This window comes from Anomaloglossus baeobatrachus, chromosome 2, assembly GCF_048569485.1.
Source record: "Anomaloglossus baeobatrachus isolate aAnoBae1 chromosome 2, aAnoBae1.hap1, whole genome shotgun sequence".
Lineage (NCBI taxonomy): Eukaryota > Metazoa > Chordata > Amphibia > Anura > Aromobatidae > Anomaloglossus > Anomaloglossus baeobatrachus.
Genome location: NC_134354.1, coordinates 279,638,529 through 279,656,349, shown reverse-complemented (window position 1 = coordinate 279,656,349; position 17,821 = coordinate 279,638,529). Strand labels below are relative to the sequence as shown.

General features: G+C 47.5%; 1 protein-coding gene across 1 annotated transcript in view; it reads right to left on the bottom strand.

Annotated features, from left to right (window-relative positions):
* LOC142291353 (myosin-binding protein H-like) overlaps positions 1-17,821 on the bottom strand; it is a 196,870-nt gene that overhangs the window by 34,789 nt on the left and 144,260 nt on the right. Inside the window, exon 6 of the mRNA XM_075335822.1 lies at positions 14,459-14,598. Within this exon, the coding sequence (XP_075191937.1) occupies positions 14,459-14,598 (140 nt within the window). The remainder of the gene's footprint in view (positions 1-14,458; positions 14,599-17,821) is intronic.

Here is a 17,821-nt window from a genome sequence, read left to right as displayed (position 1 = left end):
CATTTCTGGGGGTTTTTTCTGTCAAGATGGGGTGCAGAGTATACATAAATGAGAAAAAAAATGAACTTTTTTGAATCTACCAAATGGCTACAATGAAACAAAGAGTGAAAAATGTAAAGGGATCTGAATACTTTCCATACCCACTGTAGATTTTATATTATACATATACATATATATATATATATATATATATATATATATACACACACACGTGCAGCACCCACAGGGCAAGGGGGTTAAACTGGTTACTTGTCGCCGGGCCACTGATGTCGGGTCTGGGATGTCACGGGTGACCCTGCCCGGCTTCCTGCCCCTGAGGCTTACAATAAAAGGGAGTGAATAGAGAATGATGTGGGTTGTTTGTCTTGTGGCATGACTTGTGGTGTGTGACCAGGGATTAGCCACCGCTGCGGGTGCTGTCCTCTGGGGCAAATAGTGTCGCAGCTGGAATGGTTTAACTCCCCAAAGGTGGAGCGGGCCCCAGGGATAGTGATAGGGTGGTAGTCTATGCTGTTGTACACTGGGAAGCGGGGCTCAGGACGCCGACAGTAACTGGACGACACAGGCTGGCAGTTTCCTTTATCTTTTACTGGTCAGTTGTTATGGTCCCAGGTTATAGTGGTCCAGTCAGCCGGGAAGCAGTGAGGAATTCCTTCTCTGCCAGGTACGTTGGAGGCTTTCCTTAGTGCACCCTGACTGTGGGTCGCTGTGGCCTGGAGCATCACAGCGTCCCTCTTCCTAGATGTGATTTTCCTTGTCCCTTGTGGCGGGCAGCACGAGCCGGATGTAGGGCTCTATTATGTTACTGCGCCCTGGGAGTCTCTGTTGAGCCAGGAGGTGTGGAACCTCCTGCCCTCTGGGTTTACTGCTGGGACATTAGTACCTGACAGTCGAGGACCCCGCTGTCGAGCGCTCGGTCCTGGAAAGCTTGAGACAGCTCTCTAACAGCGACCGTTCTCTTTCACTGCTACTAGAGTTCTGAGTTTTCTCTTCCTGTGCCTCCCTCTCTAACCCCTCCCCAGCCCAGAATGCACAGGGACGCTTGCCCAAAACTGGACTTGAGCTCCCCTTTCTGGTCTGGATCAGAAAGTGTTGTGTGTGTGATTGTACCTGGCATAGAGGTCTTCCCGCTGCTTACAGGCATAGCATTACCCTCGGGTGAGGAGAACAATGCCACTGTGGCTCCCATGACCACTGGCGTGCCACATACACCGTGTGCAGAATTATTAGGCAAGTTGTATTTTAGAGGATTTTTTTTTTATTGATCAACAACTATGTTCTCAATCAACCCAAAAGACTCATAAATATCAAAGGTTAATATTTTTGGAAGTTGGAGTGTTTTTTTTTTAGATTTGGTTATCTTAGGAGGATATCGGTTTTTCCAGGAAAATATTACTGTGCAGAATTATTAGGCAACTTAATAAAAACCAAATATATTCCCATCTCACTTGTTTATTTTCAGCAGGTAAACCAATATAACTGCACAAAATTTAGAAATAAACATTTCTGACATGCAAAAACAAAACCCCAAAAAATTAGTGACCAATATAGCCACCTTTCTTTATGATGACACTCTACAGCCTACCATCCAGAGATTCTGTCAGTTGCTTGATCTGTTTACGATCAACATTGCGTGAGCAGCCACCACAGCCTCCCAGACACTGTTCCGAGAGGTGTACTGTTTTCCCTCTCTGTAGATCTCAGATTTTATGAGGGACCATAGGTTCTCTATGGGGTTCAGATCAGGTGAACAAGGGGGCCATGTCATTATTTTTTCATCTTTTAGACCTTTACTGGACAGCCATGCTGTGGAGTAGTTGGATGCATGTGATGGAGCATTTTCCTGCATGAAAATCATGTTTTTCTTGAACGATACCGACTTCTTCCTGTACCACTGCTTGAAGACCTTGCCTTCCAGAAACTGGCAGTAGGTCTGGGAGTTGAGCTTCACTCCATCCTCAACCCAAAAAGGTCCCACAAGTTCATCTTTGATGATACCAGCCCATACCAATACCCCACCTCCACCTTGCTGGCGTCTGAGTTGGAGTGGAGCTCTCTGCCCTTTACTGAAAACGCCTCTGGCCCATCCATCTGGCCCATCAAGAGTCACTCTCATTTCATCACTCCATAAAACCTTTGAAAAATAGATATTCCTTGGCCCAGTTTTGACGTTTTATCTTATGTTTCTTGTTCAAAGGTGGTAGTTTTTTAGCCTTCCTTACCTTGGCCATGTTCCTGAGTATGGTACACCTTGTGCTTTTTGATACTCAAGTAATGTTGCAGCTCTGAAATATATCCAAACTGGTGGCAAATGGCATCTTGGCAGCTTTACGCTTGATTTTCCTCATTTCATGAGCAGTTATTTTGCGCCTTTTTTGCCCAACAAGCTTCTTGCGACCCTGTTGGCTATTTGCCATGAAACGCTTGATTGTTTGGTGATCACGCGTCAAAAGTTTGGCAATTTCAAGACTGCTGCATCCCTCTGCAAGACATCTCACAATTTTGGACTTTTCAGAGCCCGTCGAATCTCTCTTCTGACTCATTTTGCCACAAAGGAAAGGAAGTTGCCTAATAATTAAGCACACCTTATATAGGGTGTTGATGTCGTTACACCACACCCCTCCTCATTACAGAGATGTACATCACCTGATTTACTTAATTGATAGTTGGCCCTCAAGCCTATACAACTTGGAGTAGGACAACATGTATAAAAAGTATCATGTGATCAAAATACTCATTTGCCTAATAATTTTGCACACAGTGTATGTATAACTCTTTAAGGACTATCCCCAACAACTCTCAATTCCTTCCCTTTTTTTCACGCCACTCAGAGTCATTATTATATAACTGCCTTTTACAGTCACATTTGTCCACTTCTTCCCCTTCTAACAATAGTCAGGTCACACTGACAAAGTAAAACATACATGTATTCATTCCTTTAGGCTTTCAGTGTGCCCGAGTCTTAGGGGCCCCTTGCACACTACAACATCGCAGGTGCGATGTCGGTGGGGTCAAATCGAAAGTGACGCACTTCCGGCGTCGCTCTCGACATCGTAGTGTGTAAATCGTTTTAACTACGATTACCGAGCGCAAAAGCGTCAGTATCGTATGATCGGTGTAGTGTCGGTCATTTTCATTATTTTGGCTGCTGCGACGGTACGATGTTGTTCCTCGTTCCTGCGGCAGCACACATCGCTGTGTATAAAGTCGCAGGAGCGAGGAACATCTCCTACCTGCGTCCCGTCTGCAATGTGGAAGGAAAGAGGTGGGCAGGATGTTTACGTCCCGCTCATCTCCACCCCTCCGCTTCTATTGGCCGCCTGCCGTGTGACGTCGCTCTGACACCACACGACCCGCCCCCTTAGGAAGGAGGCGGGTCGCCGGCCAGAGTGACGTCGCAGGGCAGGTAAGTGCATGTGAAGCTATTCGCTACGGCTGCTATCACAAGATATCGCAGCTGCGACGGTGGCGGGGACTATCGCGCTCGGCATCGCAGCATCGGCTTGCGATGTCGTAGTGTGCAAAGGGCCCCTTAGGCCCAAGAAACATGGCATGAGAATCAGAGCGAGTGGAATGCGATAAAACATTGCATTCCACTCAGACCAATATTAACCTATGTGCCAGCACCCATGAGCGATTATTTTCTCAGCCCTAATCAGACTGAGAAAACAGTAGCAGAATGCTGCGAGTGTAATGCGATCCTTGTTTCACTCGCACCCATTCAAGTATATGGGGCGAGAAAAAAAACGCACTGCACTTGCGTTACACCGGTGTACCACGAGTGCAGGACGAGAATGGCAATAGCCGGCAACGGAGGACAGAGGGAGATAAATCCCTCCCTCCCCTTCGCAGCACCGGCCCTCCCCTCCTCAGCGTCGGCCCTTCCCTCCTTAGCACTGGCCTGCCCCTCTTCAGCGCCGTCCTGCACCCTGCAGCTGTGGTCCAATCGCATGATCGGACCTGAGCCGCAGTGACACTCGCATGACACACAGCTCCTGCTGTGCTGCCAGCATGAGCCGAGTGTCATGTGAGAATCGCAGTAGTCCCCGTGTGGCCCCGGCCTTACAGCCTCAATCATCAGCCATTACTATATTTTATTTATTCTCTTTATTGCAATTATCTGCTCATTATCTTCTTTTATGTACACATTAATTTATCTTCCTTTACTTTGTATTTACTCAAACAACTGGCTGTTCACATATGCAAGGAAATTGCTAGAAAAGCAGTGGCCCAAAAAAGGGGCAATAGTTTTAAACAATTTAATAAGTGTGCTGGATGCTCGAAACAAATGTAAGGGGGGTGTAGGGCTCGGACCACCCCAGACCTGCAAAACCGTCATGTGAAAGATGTAATATGTGGTAGATACTGTTGATATAATACTGTATATGATGTAATTTGTGTGCGGTCACTAGGTGGCCAAATTGGGTTAGCTACTTCCCTTGGTACTCTCAGGCTAGGGAGAGTTAATAGCAGGGGGAGTTTAGGGACTAAAAAGGGTTGTAGGCCACGAAGAGGCGGGAGAGTTCCCAGGGAAGTGAGATAAAGAACAATTCTTAATAACTCTAATTAGACTGACCCTCTGGGTCAAATCCCGGTACCGGACACGTGGGGCCCCAGTGTGTAGAGGGCTGTGCTAACCACGTCCCAGCATGTGGGTGAAGTCCGGCAGCCTGAATTGTGGCCACCCCATGGCAGATACCCAAAGAACCCCCTCGGGCATCGGAAGGTCAGTGAACTCCAACGACGGGAGTAGCTGATGACAGAACTGGGCAGAGGAGTTTCATCTTCGAAAGACCCATCCAATCTTATAGCTGAAAATCCTTGTGGGTAGGACAACGGGATACTCAGAGGACTATTTGAATCTTTCCAGCAGTATGAAGATGAGTGAGAGGATGAGGGGCTTAGGAGCTCTACCGGGAGCCCAAGTACAAGGGAAGTGGCTGGCCTGGAAATTAAATGTAAGTCCAGTTGCTACTGGTAACCCCGTCGAGGGATTGGAGTGTGTGGTAAATATACTAAGAAGAAGTGTACAGATGACCCCTGTAATTGAGAAGGAATGTGCCCACCACAGGCCAGATGTGAGATTTGTTCATGTCTGGTTTAGTAAAGAATTGTTGATGGTTAAAGAGAACTGTGTCCTTGTGTGGTGTCTGAAGGTACTGGGACCTGCTGCAGCTGGCAGCCTAGAAGTGGTACCAAAGAATGACTCAGCCCTGGCCTTCAGCCTAAAAGTGAGCAAATTGCACTACAAGTCCCAATATGAGTCCCCTGCACTAAAGAGGGGATCGTGGTGCAGAGCCATTACACAGGGCTGTGCTGCGGCCGAACAGCAGACTCTGACTACCACGGCACCCGACCATCCCTTTAACACATTTAGTTTTTTGTAGACTTCATAACGTGGACTCAACTACTACAAGGAATGGAAGGCCTTCCATATGATGAGAGATTGAAAAAGTTAGATTTGTTTAGCTTATAAAAAAGACGTCTCAGAGGAGATCTCACTTATATGTATAAATACGTGTGGTCAATACAAAGGACTGGCACATGACTTATTCCTTCCAAAGACAATATTAAGGACCAGGGGGCGCTCTCTGCGAGTGGAAAAAAAGCGATTCCGGCAGCTAAATAGGAAAGGGTTCTTTACAGTTAGAGCAGTGAGACTGTGGAATGCCCTACCACAAGAGGTAGTAATGGCAGATACTATAACAGCTTTTAAAAAAGGGCAGGATGATTTCCTCAGTACACAAAACATTGTTGGTTATAAATGACATAATGACAAAATGTAGAATTGGTGGAGGACGGTTAAACTAGATCAGCGTTTCTCAACTCCAGTCCTCAAGACCCACCAACAGATCTGGTTTTCTGGATTTCCTTAGTATTGCACAGGTGATGGACTTATTCCCTATGCAATGCTGAGGAAATCCTGAAAACATGATCTGTTGGTGGGTCTTGAGGACTGGAGTTGAGAAACACTGAACTAGATGGACCTAGGTCTTTTTTCAACCTATCTATGTAATTATGTAACTCCTGAAAACATGATGTTTTTAGGAAGTTACCAAAATGAATGAATTAAATTGTCTTACTGCATTGGAGGCTCTGTGCCAACTTTAGCTGCTATCCTCAGTGACCATTTTTGGCTAAGAATGTGATTAACACTTCTCTGTCTCTCCCAGAGCTTTCCATATTTACAACTGTAATTGTAGTGCCCCTGAAGCCATCAGGAGCTACAGGGAACTGCATCTGGTCAAAGATGCAGGGCCTACCCCCAGGGACCCAGAAGACCAGTGCCGGTAATAGCAAAACATTCATTTGAATCCCTTTTTTTCCCCATTTCCAAAGACTGGTGACACGCTAGGGTTGAACCCAATGGATGGCCACCTAGGGGTGGAGCCGATCCAGTCCACTAGACGACAACCAGAGGGGAGGGGTCAGACAGTCAGTAAGTGGAAGTGAGAGAAGACGGACGTAACCGCACTGGCAGGAGAGTGTAACAGTGACCTTAGGGCCTAGGCGTGTGGTTGCTGGTGGAGTACGGTGGAGTACTCTCTGAACCATAGCACCAACGGGGTACAAAATCCTAGGTCAGGCAAACGCTCCAGGCAGACCTGATAAAATCTGCACAGTGAGGGGACTGTCCAGGACCTCACTGGCCGTAAAGTTCGTGTCAGGTTTCCGGGTTTTCCAGTTCTCTGTTGAAGAAGCTTGCCCTCGGTTAACATGGAGTTTACTGTTCTGTTGCCCTACTTCCTGTCCAGCTGCTTAAAAGGCCGCCTCTAAGCCTAGTCCAGTGCCTGAGTATACTGCTTGCTGTGTGCTCCTGCTTTGCTGTTTCTACTTCCTGATTGCCTTGGATTTTCCTGAAACTCTACCGACCGACTCTGGACCATACCCGGTTTTCTTCAAGCTGTGCCCGGACTCCGTCTGCCGTCTTTGATCAGCACTCTGCCCGGTTCGTAACCACTCTGGACAATCATCCCGTACGGACACTCCTGGACTATACCACTTGCCCCTTGTGTACCGGCTGCTGCGCATTTAGGCCTTCCGGGGTTGATTGCCGGACAGTCCCTGTATAGGGGTTCGCTCTGGTGGTCTCCCTGGGGGAGTCCGGTGCGTGGCCCCGGGAATCCCCTTCGCTCCGTTTCGTGAAAGTGTTTTGTGTGTTGTTTTACTGTGTTTATTCCCGTTGTGTATCTACCGTGGTTACATATTATATAACATCTTGTACCAAGAACTCGTCTCTGTCATTGCCCTAACGCTATCGAAATCCTCAGAACATACAGTAGTATTACATTATACTCAGGCCTTAAGAGGATTTCGCTGGGGCAATGACTGAGACACGAGTAGATCAGCTCTTTTCCATGATCAACTCCTTGCAGCAGGAGATGGAGGCGGTGCAAACTAAACTCAGAGATGTGGAGGCACAGCTGGGCCATGATCACCAGGTACTGGGTCCGGCTATTCAGGATTTGCAAGTCAGAGTGGAGGCTCAGGAAGCCGTCCCCACTACGTCCGTATCAGCTGCCGGTATGCCTAGGTTACCCCCATTCCGTTTCAATGGTGATCGTAGTCAGTTTCGTGGATTTGTGAACCAATGTATACTGTTTTTTGATGTACATGCTGATTATTACCGTTCTGACCGGTCCAAAGTGTTATGTATAATCATGTTATTAACCTCACGAGCACTGGCTTGGGCTAATCCTATGATAGAGAATCGGGACATCCGTTTAAATCACCTGGATGACTTTCTGAACGCAATGGCGCAAATGTTTGATGATCCGAATCGCCGTGCTACCGCTGAATCGGCTCTCCTTTCCTTACGTCAGGGAAAGCGTTCTGTCGTTGAATACGCCACTGAGTTCCAGAGGTTAGTGGTAGACACCGACTGGGGAAACAATGCATTATTGTCTGTTTTCAGAAAAGGTTTGTCCGGTACCATCAAGGACGAGTTAGCTCGTTCCGAATCTCCAGGGGATTTTGAACTGTTTCTCCAGCACTGTGTGCGTATTGATACCCGCTTGACGGAGCGTAGACAGGAAAAATGGGCAGCTGTAAACCGTGTAAACAACTTTGCGTTTCCTTCTAGAGAACCCGCTCTCAGGACACCACGGGAGGCCGAGGACGTTCCTATGCAAGTGGACTCTCTGCAAAAGCGAGAGACCAACGAACGTCGCGAACACCGGCTCCGTGAGCGTTTGTGTTTCTATTGCGGTCAATCGGATCATTTCTTGATCGACTGCCCGAAACGTCCGAATCGCCCAAATAAGGTATTGGCAGCCATGGCAGAGTGTGACAACACGGACGCAGAGTCCGATATCTCTGAGGCAAGTGGGCACTTGGATGCGGTATTTCCCTTGACTGTAATGTCAACCTCACCGAAGGACTCAGAAGGGAAATATACCCATTGCTCGCTCCCCATTCAGATCCGGTGGGAGGGGCATCTAATACCTACCTCTGCAATGATAGATTCTGGGGCAGGGGGAAATTTCATGGACTCCTCTTTTGCCAGGAAACACGGTATCCGGACTCAGCAAAGATCCTCACCGGTTACCATGGAGACGGTAGACGGATCTCCGTTAAGCTCTGGACCAGTGGATCGGGAAACAGTACCGCTAGAATGCGTGATGAAGCCAGGTCAGCAGGAGACCCTTGTTTTCATGATAATTTCTTCTCCTCATTTTCCGATTATTTTAGGTATTCCGTGGCTACGGTCTACGAATCCGGTCATCGATTGGGAAACTAAGGAAATATCCTTCCCACCGCAGAGTGGTCCGACCATTAGTCCAACTGTTCCGGTTCCAGTAACACCGAATGCGGAGGGCACTGTACAGGTACCTGTTCTACCCCCGGTTTATGATGACTTTGCTGACATATGCGACAAAAGAAAAGCCGATCGGCTTCCCCCGCATAGACCGTATGATTGCCCCATAGACTTACTCCCAGGGGCGGAGATTCCGTTTGGCCATGTCTACCCGTTGGCGGCACCTGAGCTAGAAGCACTAAAAGAATACATTGATGAGAGCCTAGCCAAGGGATTTATTCGCCCGTCTACCTCACCAGCAGGGGCACCCATCTTTTTCGTGAAAAAGAAAGAGGGGACTCTGAGACCCTGTATTGACTACCGGGAACTGAATAAAATAACCATCCGGAACCGGTATCCGTTACCGTTGATTCCTGAGCTATTGGAGAGGGTCCAACAGGCAAAAATATTCACCAAATTGGATCTCCGTGGGGCATATAATCTACTTCGCATACGTCCCGGAGACGAGTGGAAGACCGCGTTCCGATGTCGGTATGGACATTTTGAGTACCTAGTGATGCCTTTTGGACTTTGTAACGCTCCCGCGGCTTTCCAACATCTAGTTAACGATATTTTTAGGGATATCATGGACCAATTCATGGTGATTTATCTGGACGATATCCTAATCTTTTCTGATTCCCTACAGGAACACCAGGAGCACGTCAAGACCGTACTTACCCGGCTGAGGGAAAATCACCTGTACATTAAACTGGAGAAATGCGAATTCCATTGCTCACAGATACAATTCTTAGGGTATGTCATCTCTCCTCAGGGACTGAACATGGAGTCTGGCAAGATACAAGCAATTCTGGACTGGCCGGAACCGGGTAACGTCAAAGAGGTACAACGCTTTGTCGGTTTTGCCAACTTTTACCGACGTTTTATCCGTAATTTTTCAGAGATCGTTCGTCCCATCACTCTGTTAACCAAGAAAGGACAGAAGTTTGTGTGGTCCGCCCAGGCCCAGGAAGCCTTCCATCGTCTCAAGGTTTGTTTTACCTCAGCGCCTATATTGGTACATCCGAATCCCGCACTTCCCTTTATCGTGGAAGTCGACGCTTCCGACTACGCATTAGGGGCCATCCTTTCTCAAAGGACTGGGGACAAGAGTCTCTTACATCCGTGTGCTTTCTTTTCCCGCCGGTTGTCCCCTGCAGAAAGGAACTATGACATTGCGGACAAGGAATTGTTAGCGATTATTTCAGCTTTCAAGGAATGGAGACACCACTTACAGGGAGCCGCGCAGCAAGTGATAGTACTCACAGATCATCGTAACTTGGAATTTCTTAAGTCTGCCAGGTGCCTGTCTCCACGGCAAGCCCGTTGGAGCTTATTCCTTAACCAGTTCAATTTTGTCGTTACATACCGTCCAGGTTCACGTAATGGGAAAGCCGATGCCTTGTCCCGAATCCACGCCGTGGACTCCGTGCCTGGAACCCCGTCTCAGACCGTGTTATCGGATGCCAATTTCGTTGGAGTAATCCAGGACCAGGACTTGTGGAAGGACATCAAGCTGGCCTATGATGGTGACGTATTTCTTGCTGCCCCCCCGAATGATGTAACTCTTGTTCTTCGGAATGGTGTGTGGTTAAGAGAACGACGCATTTATGTCCCGGAGGCCGTAAGACTTCGGGTTCTCAAGTTTGTCCATGACTCCGTGTTGGCTGGTCATAGGGGGGTACAGAAGACGCAGGAATTTCTAAGCCGTTTTTTCTGGTGGCCTACCTGTTTAAAGGATGTGAAGGACTATGTCCACTCATGTGTGGTTTGTGCCCGGTGCAAGGTTCCTCGTGTGGCTCCTACGGGACTCCTCCAACCGTTACCCGTTCCATCTCGCCCTTGGGGGTCCATCTCAATGGATTTTATTGTGGAGTTGCCAGTCTCAGGTGGTCACAATACCGTTTTAGTGGTGGTGGATCGGTTGACTAAAGCTGCTCACTTTATTCCGTGTACCGGTCTTCCCTCAGCCGCAGAGACAGTGGATTTGGTTATCCAGAACGTATTCCGATTGCATGGGATACCAGACGAGATCATATCTGACCGGGGCGTGCAGTTCACGTCTAGGTTCTGGAAGGGGTTTTGTACGGCACTCCAGATTGATGTCTGTTTGTCTTCTGCATACCATCCTCAGACAAATGGGCAAACCGAACGGACCAATCAAACCCTGGAACAATACCTTCGATGTTATGTCAGCCATCTGCAGGACGATTGGTTGAAGATGCTTCCGTTGGCGGAGTTCTCGTATAACAACACTCAGAGCAGCTCCACTAAGGTAACGCCCTTTTTTGCTAACTTGGGTTACCATCCGGCTATTTTGCCTAGGTCACCGGTTGCGGTTTCAGTGCCTGCCGTGGAGGACAGAGTGACAGAGCTACGACAAAATCTGGAGGTTCTAAAGGACACTGTGGCTGCGGCTCAGGAGCGTTACAAGAGGTCGGCGGACACTCACCGGAAACCGGCACCCATGTATAAGGTAGGGGACTCTGTATGGTTGTCCACCAAAAACCTGAGATTGGGTGTCCCTTCGCAGAAGCTGGGACAAAAATTCATCGGTCCGTTTAAGATCACCGGGATCGTGACCCCTGTGGCCTGTCGGCTGCGGTTACCGCACCATCTGAAGGTACACCCGGTCTTTCATGTTTCTCTCCTCAAACCCGTCTCTCCTAATACGTTTCCTGGTCGTGTCGTGCCTCCTCCTCCGCCTGTGATGGTCGACGGCGAGGAGCAGTTCGTGGTTGAGGACATTATTGACTCCCGGCTCCATCGTCGTAGGCTTCAGTATCTGGTACGTTGGCAGGGGTACGCCCCCGAGGACGATTCCTGGGAACCAGTGGGTAACATTCGGGCACCCCGGAAGATCGCTCAGTTTCATCGACGGTACCCGGACAAGCCAGGCCCTGATCCGTCCTGAGGCCGTTTCTGGGGGGGGGGAGTAATGTCAGGTTTCCGGGTTTTCCAGTTCTCTGTTGAAGAAGCTTGCCCTCGGTTAACATGGAGTTTACTGTTCTGTTGCCCTAGTTCCTGTCCAGCTGCTTAAAAGGCCGCCTCTAAGCCTAGTCCAGTGCCTGAGTATACTGCTTGCTGTGTGCTCCTGCTTTGCTGTTTCTACTTCCTGATTGCCTTGGATTTTCCTGAAACTCTACCGACCGACTCTGGACCATACCCGGTTTTCTTCAAGCTGTGCCCGGACTCCGTCTGCCGTCTTTGATCAGCACTCTGCCCGGTTCGTAACCACTCTGGACAATCATCCCGTACGGACACTCCTGGACTATACCACTTGCCCCTTGTGTACCGGCTGCTGCGCATTTAGGCCTTCCGGGGTTGATTGCCGGACAGTCCCTGTATAGGGGTTCGCTCTGGTGGTCTCCCTGGGGGAGTCCGGTGCGTGGCCCCGGGAATCCCCTTCGCTCCGTTTCGTGAAAGTGTTTTGTGTGTTGTTTTACTGTGTTTATTCCCGTTGTGTATCTACCGTAGTTACATATTATATAACATCTTGTACCAAGAACTCGTCTCTGTCATTGCCCTAACGCTATCGAAATCCTCAGAACATACAGTAGTATTACAGTTCGGGGCACAGTAGCAACGGAAGAACCGGGGAACAGAACAAGAGAAACCGACCCCACAGGGTTCAAGCTACCTGTTATACGGACTAAGACTGAACGAGAACCAGGAGGGGACCCGCAGATGCTCCAAGCCAATGGGACCCACCAACCAGAGACAGGTGCAGGGGAAAGAAGCCACCAGGTTACCACACTGGCACTGGGACTAAGGGGACCAGCGGTCAAGACCAGCCTTCCTCAGGTTACCAGCCATAACGCTGTGAGTAAAGACACCAGTTCCATTGCAATCCCTTGGGTGGCCTACCTTCTTTCTGCGCCCAACAACATCATCTATTCCCTGGGGCCTGGCCCTACTTGCAGAGGGTCCAACATCCAGGCTGCCACCAACACCAGCCCCAGCAGCGAGAGACTGTGCAGCGGCGGCTCCACTTACATAGCCGCAACTCGCAAGTGGCGTCACGACAAAAACTTTTATTTCATCTCCCCTGTAAATATTCCCCCTTTTAAAAGCCCATCCAGGGTCACGGAACCGGGAAACGGCCACCCAGTGACATCTCCCCAGCAATACATCGCTCGGGACCGAGTACCCCATAGCCCTGGGGCGGCACATAATTAACTGCAGATTACCACTGTGGCTACCGGTAAATCCAATTTTTATTTTTGCTGACCCTTTTTTCTTAGGCCTTTAATGGAGTTAGTAATATTTTGGGAGTATAAATAATATATTCATTAATCTTTTATTCATATTTTTACAGGCTAATGAAAAAAACAAAACAAAACGATACTATTGATTTTAGTATTTCTTTTTACTGTATTCACCATATAGTAAGACTAATATCATTGTATTAAAGGGTGTTACATTTCTGAAGATTTAAAGGCAATCTACCAACACAAAATGACTGTTCAAACCAAGTGCGGCACCTAATTAAAATTGCACCTTTAGTTTCTAAATGTATTGATGTGTTTGCCAGAAACTGTTCTTTATTCCCATAAGCTAACGAGGTGATCAGTGCACCCTTGCCTTGGCCATGCACTTCAGGACACCTTGCCCCATATATTTCTTCATTTATTTCTGGCCTTCTTTGGCTACTGTAGAGTCAGAGTATGGCATTTACCTGGATAATACCACAATGGCTGTAGGTACCATATATACTGTATATCTTTGCTGACTGGTTACATGGGGCTGCAGTTTTCATTTAATAAAACAAAGGGATACCCCAGATTGGTAATTTTTTTTAATATAATGCAGCACCAAATCTTCAAAGAAGTAATTTCTATTAAACATAAATATAGCTTTTCTCTTTCCACGGCATCACTCAGCTTTATCCAAGGCCCCTTTCACATGTCAGTGATTCTGGGACGTTTGTGCTTTTTTTAAACGTACCAGAATCACTGACATATGCAGACCCATTATAATGAATGGGTCTGCTCACACGTCAGTGATTTTTGACTGCACGTGTCTCCGTGCGGCATACCCGCGTGTGCGTGATTGCTGCACGGAGACATGTCCATTTTTTTCTGGCATCACTGATGTCCCACGGACCACACAGTGGTGTGGTCCGTGAAACACGTGCCAGAAAAAAACGTGCTTCTAAAATAAAAATCATTTTTACTCACCCGGCTCCAGCGATGTCCTCTGCAGCCTGTTCTCCCTGCTGCTTCTGAGCCGGCTCATTATTGTCATATTCATGATGCACGACACAGCCGACCCGGAAGCAGCTGCTGCGGGGGTCACCGCCGGCCGGATGCTGCACCGTGGGAGCGATCAGCACCATGGAGAGCGGGAGCGGGCACAGGTGAGTTAATCTCTAAGTGCAATCACGGGCCACGGAGAACGGAGCCCGGATTGCACTTAGACAACCCACGTGTGCCGTGATTCACGGCACACGGAGGGACATGTGCGTGTTTTACACGCCAGTGAAAAACGTCAGTGTTTTTCACTGACGTGTGAAACGGGCCTTAGCAAGCAAAAAGGTAACTAAGACAGTAAAACAAGAATGGGACAATGGTAAGGTCTGTGTGTGGTATCACAAGACAGGGGTATTGCAGTATTAGATTATAATTAAATGTTTAGGAAACATTGCAAGTTGCAAATTCTCACCCCAGTTTTCTTATCGGACTTCTGCAGAGTATAGCCAGTAATTTCTGCGTTGCCATCATCCCCTGGTGGGGTCCACTCAAGAGCTGCGTTAAAGCCCCAGACATCCACTAACTTAATGCTTTTTGGAGGACCAGGTCGTTCTAAAAAGAAACAATACATTGATATACAGACAGTATTAATAAATATTTGTTACAAGTTTGCAAATTATATTAAAACATGTAAGAACAAACATGATTCACATAACTCATAATGGATTCAATATATTATGGATCATAAAGTGCAGTATTTTTCAGATATATAACATGTAGTTTGTAACCAGGGGATTTCATCTTACTAAAAGTAATAAAGTAATTGAAAACCCCAGCACCACTACAGGAGGGAGTATTCACTGTTTTTATTTTAGAGTCTTGAATTGATTATGCTGGGGCTGTCAAGTAGCAGAAAACTGATTTAACCCCTTACCGCAATAGGGTGTACAGTAACGTCCTATTGCAGGTCTCTGACTCTGATGTGGGCTAACATGCCAAGCCCGCATCTTACCTGGCAGATTATGGCTGTGCTGTTCAGCCATCGGCCTTATAATTCAGATGCTGATTGCAAAGCTCAGACTGGCTAGTGGCTATCCCTACCTGAGCGTGACAGCTCCATAGAAATACATGCTGTTTGGAGAGCCACCGGCCAGTCTGAGTATTGCAATGTGATCCCCATCCGAATTATACTGACTCTACCCATCATCTGCCTGTAACAGCCGCTGGTGGAGAGTCACTCTGCCCATGGCTATTAACCTGTTATGTGCCATTGTCCATCTATGACAGTGGCATTTACAGCATGTTGATAGGAGGACATGCTGTTCTAACTGCCGTTGTGACTAATAGAGGAAAAAATATTTTTGAAAATATGAAAAGTTTAAATAACTCCCCTTTTTCCCTATTAAAAATAAATAAAAAAAGAAAACGCATATGTGGTATTGTTATGTCCGTAAAAGTCTGATCTATTAAAATCTGACATTGGCGCCATGTGCATACATTGAGCATTGGGGACATTTTTTCCTTAGTATTTGTAAACAAAACCAGGAGTGGAACAGAGGAAAAGTATAATAGAAACACGGGCACCACTTCTGTATTATCTTCCACTCCTGGTTTTGGCTACAAATACTGAGGTATAATACTGACCAAATACTCAACGTGTGCACGCGGCCTACTTAACCCGATCTGTAAACTAGGTAATGACAAAAAAAATATCAAAACTTCATAATTGTGTTTTTCGGCTGCCGCAACAGCACAAACAGTGCAGTGAAGACGTGATCAAAACATTGTATCTACTACTGATTACTGATTACTACTGATAGAAACATCAGCTCGGTGCACAATAAACAAGCCCTCACACAGCAAGCTCGACTGAAAATTGGTAATGTTACGAGTCTCGGAATATGGGGCCACAAGATCATTTTATTTATTATTTTTTAACTAATGTATGAATTTTTTTGAAAACTTAAAAAAAACAACCTACGCATTTTTGCTACTTCTGTGATCATACTGACATTGAGAATCTTATTGCCAGGTAATTTTTACAGTATAATGAACACTGTAAATAAAAATTACCATGAAAACAATATGCAAAATGTAGCTCTATCAACAATTTGATGGCACTTGAATTTTTTTTCCACTTTCTGGTACATTAGATGGTAAAAAGGAGTGGTATCATCTGAAAGTACTACTTATTTAAAAGTACTACTCATCCAGCAAAATACAAGCTGTCATATGTCTAAAAATATGCCGGAAAAATAAAAAAGTTATGGCATTTGAAAGGAGAAGAAAATGAAAATGCAAAAAAGAAGGAAATAACTAAGGTTGATCGAATACCAAAATATCCGACTTCGCAAATATCCGATGAATAGGTCGCCTCTATTCGACTATTCGCGAATATTCGATGCGCAATGTAAAGGCCGCTATACACGCTGCGACATCGCTAGCCGATTCTAGCGATGTCGAGTGCTATAGCACCCGCCCCCATCGCACGGCCGATATGTGGTGATCGCTGCCGTAGCGAACATTATCACTACGGCAGCGTCACACGCACATACCTGCTCTGCGACGTCGCTGTGACCGGCGAACCGCCTCCTTTCTAAGCGTGCAGTTCGTTCAGCGTCGCAGCGATGTCACAGCAGCGTCACTGAACCGCCGCCCAACAGAAAAGGAGGGGAGGAGATTAGCGGCCGGACATGCCGCCCACCTCCTTCCTTCCTCCTTTTCCGGTGGACGCAGGTAAGGAGATGTTTGTCGTTCCAGCGAAGTCACACATAGCAATGTCTGCTACCGCAGGAACGACAAACAATATCGTTACTGCAGCAGCAACGATATTTGGGAAGGGACCCCCATGTCACCGAAGAGCGATTTTGAATGTTTTTGCAACTATGCAAAATCGCTCATAGGTGTTACACGCAACAACGTCGCTAAAGTGGCCGGATGTGCGTCACAAATTCCGTGACCCCAACGAGATCGCTTTAGCGATCTCGTAGCGTGTAAAGCCACCTTTAGTCTATGGGAAACCCGAAAAAATTCATGTTGGACCTAACGGCGAGCTGTGGTGACTGAGAAAAAGACTGAAATGGATAGGAAAAAGGCAGAAACAGTATGGGCACAGCTGCTTCCCACTCTGCCATGCACCCCTCCCCCATTCTGCCGTTCAGCCCCCATCCAATATTGCTGTTCAGCCTCCGTCCTACATTGCCTTGCAGCCCCCGTCCTACATTGCCCTTCAGCCACGATCCTACATTGTCGTTCAGCCCCTGTCCTAGATTGCCATTCAGCCCCCCTCACCCCGCTCCGCCGCTTACACCACCGCCGCTCAGCCCTCCACCCCACGTGTAATCACCTCAGGCCTCCGTCCACTGCCCGTGCTGTGATCGCTGACAGGACATCCTGCCGGGGGCATAGGTCTGAGGCTAGTGCCTGTGGCTGGGAGCAATGATCTGCAGCCTGAGAGGCACTGCACTACGGTTCACCCTTACTCGCTACATGTCACCTCAGACCTCGTTTCCAATCACGGACAGCTAGCAGAGATGGTGGGGAATGTTTCCATTCACTGACAGCAAGCAGACATGTTGGGGAATGTTTCCATTTAATGACAGCAAGCAGAGATGATGGGGAATGTTTCTATCTATTGACAGTAAGCAGAGATGGTGGGGTATGTTTCCATTCACTGGTAGCAAGCAGACGTGTTGGGGAATGTTTCCATTCAATAACAGCAAGCAGAGATGGTGGGGAATGTTTCCACTCACAGACAGCAAGATAACGTGTTGGGAAATGTTTCCACTCACAGACAGCAAGCATAGATGTTGGGGAACATATCCACTCACTGACA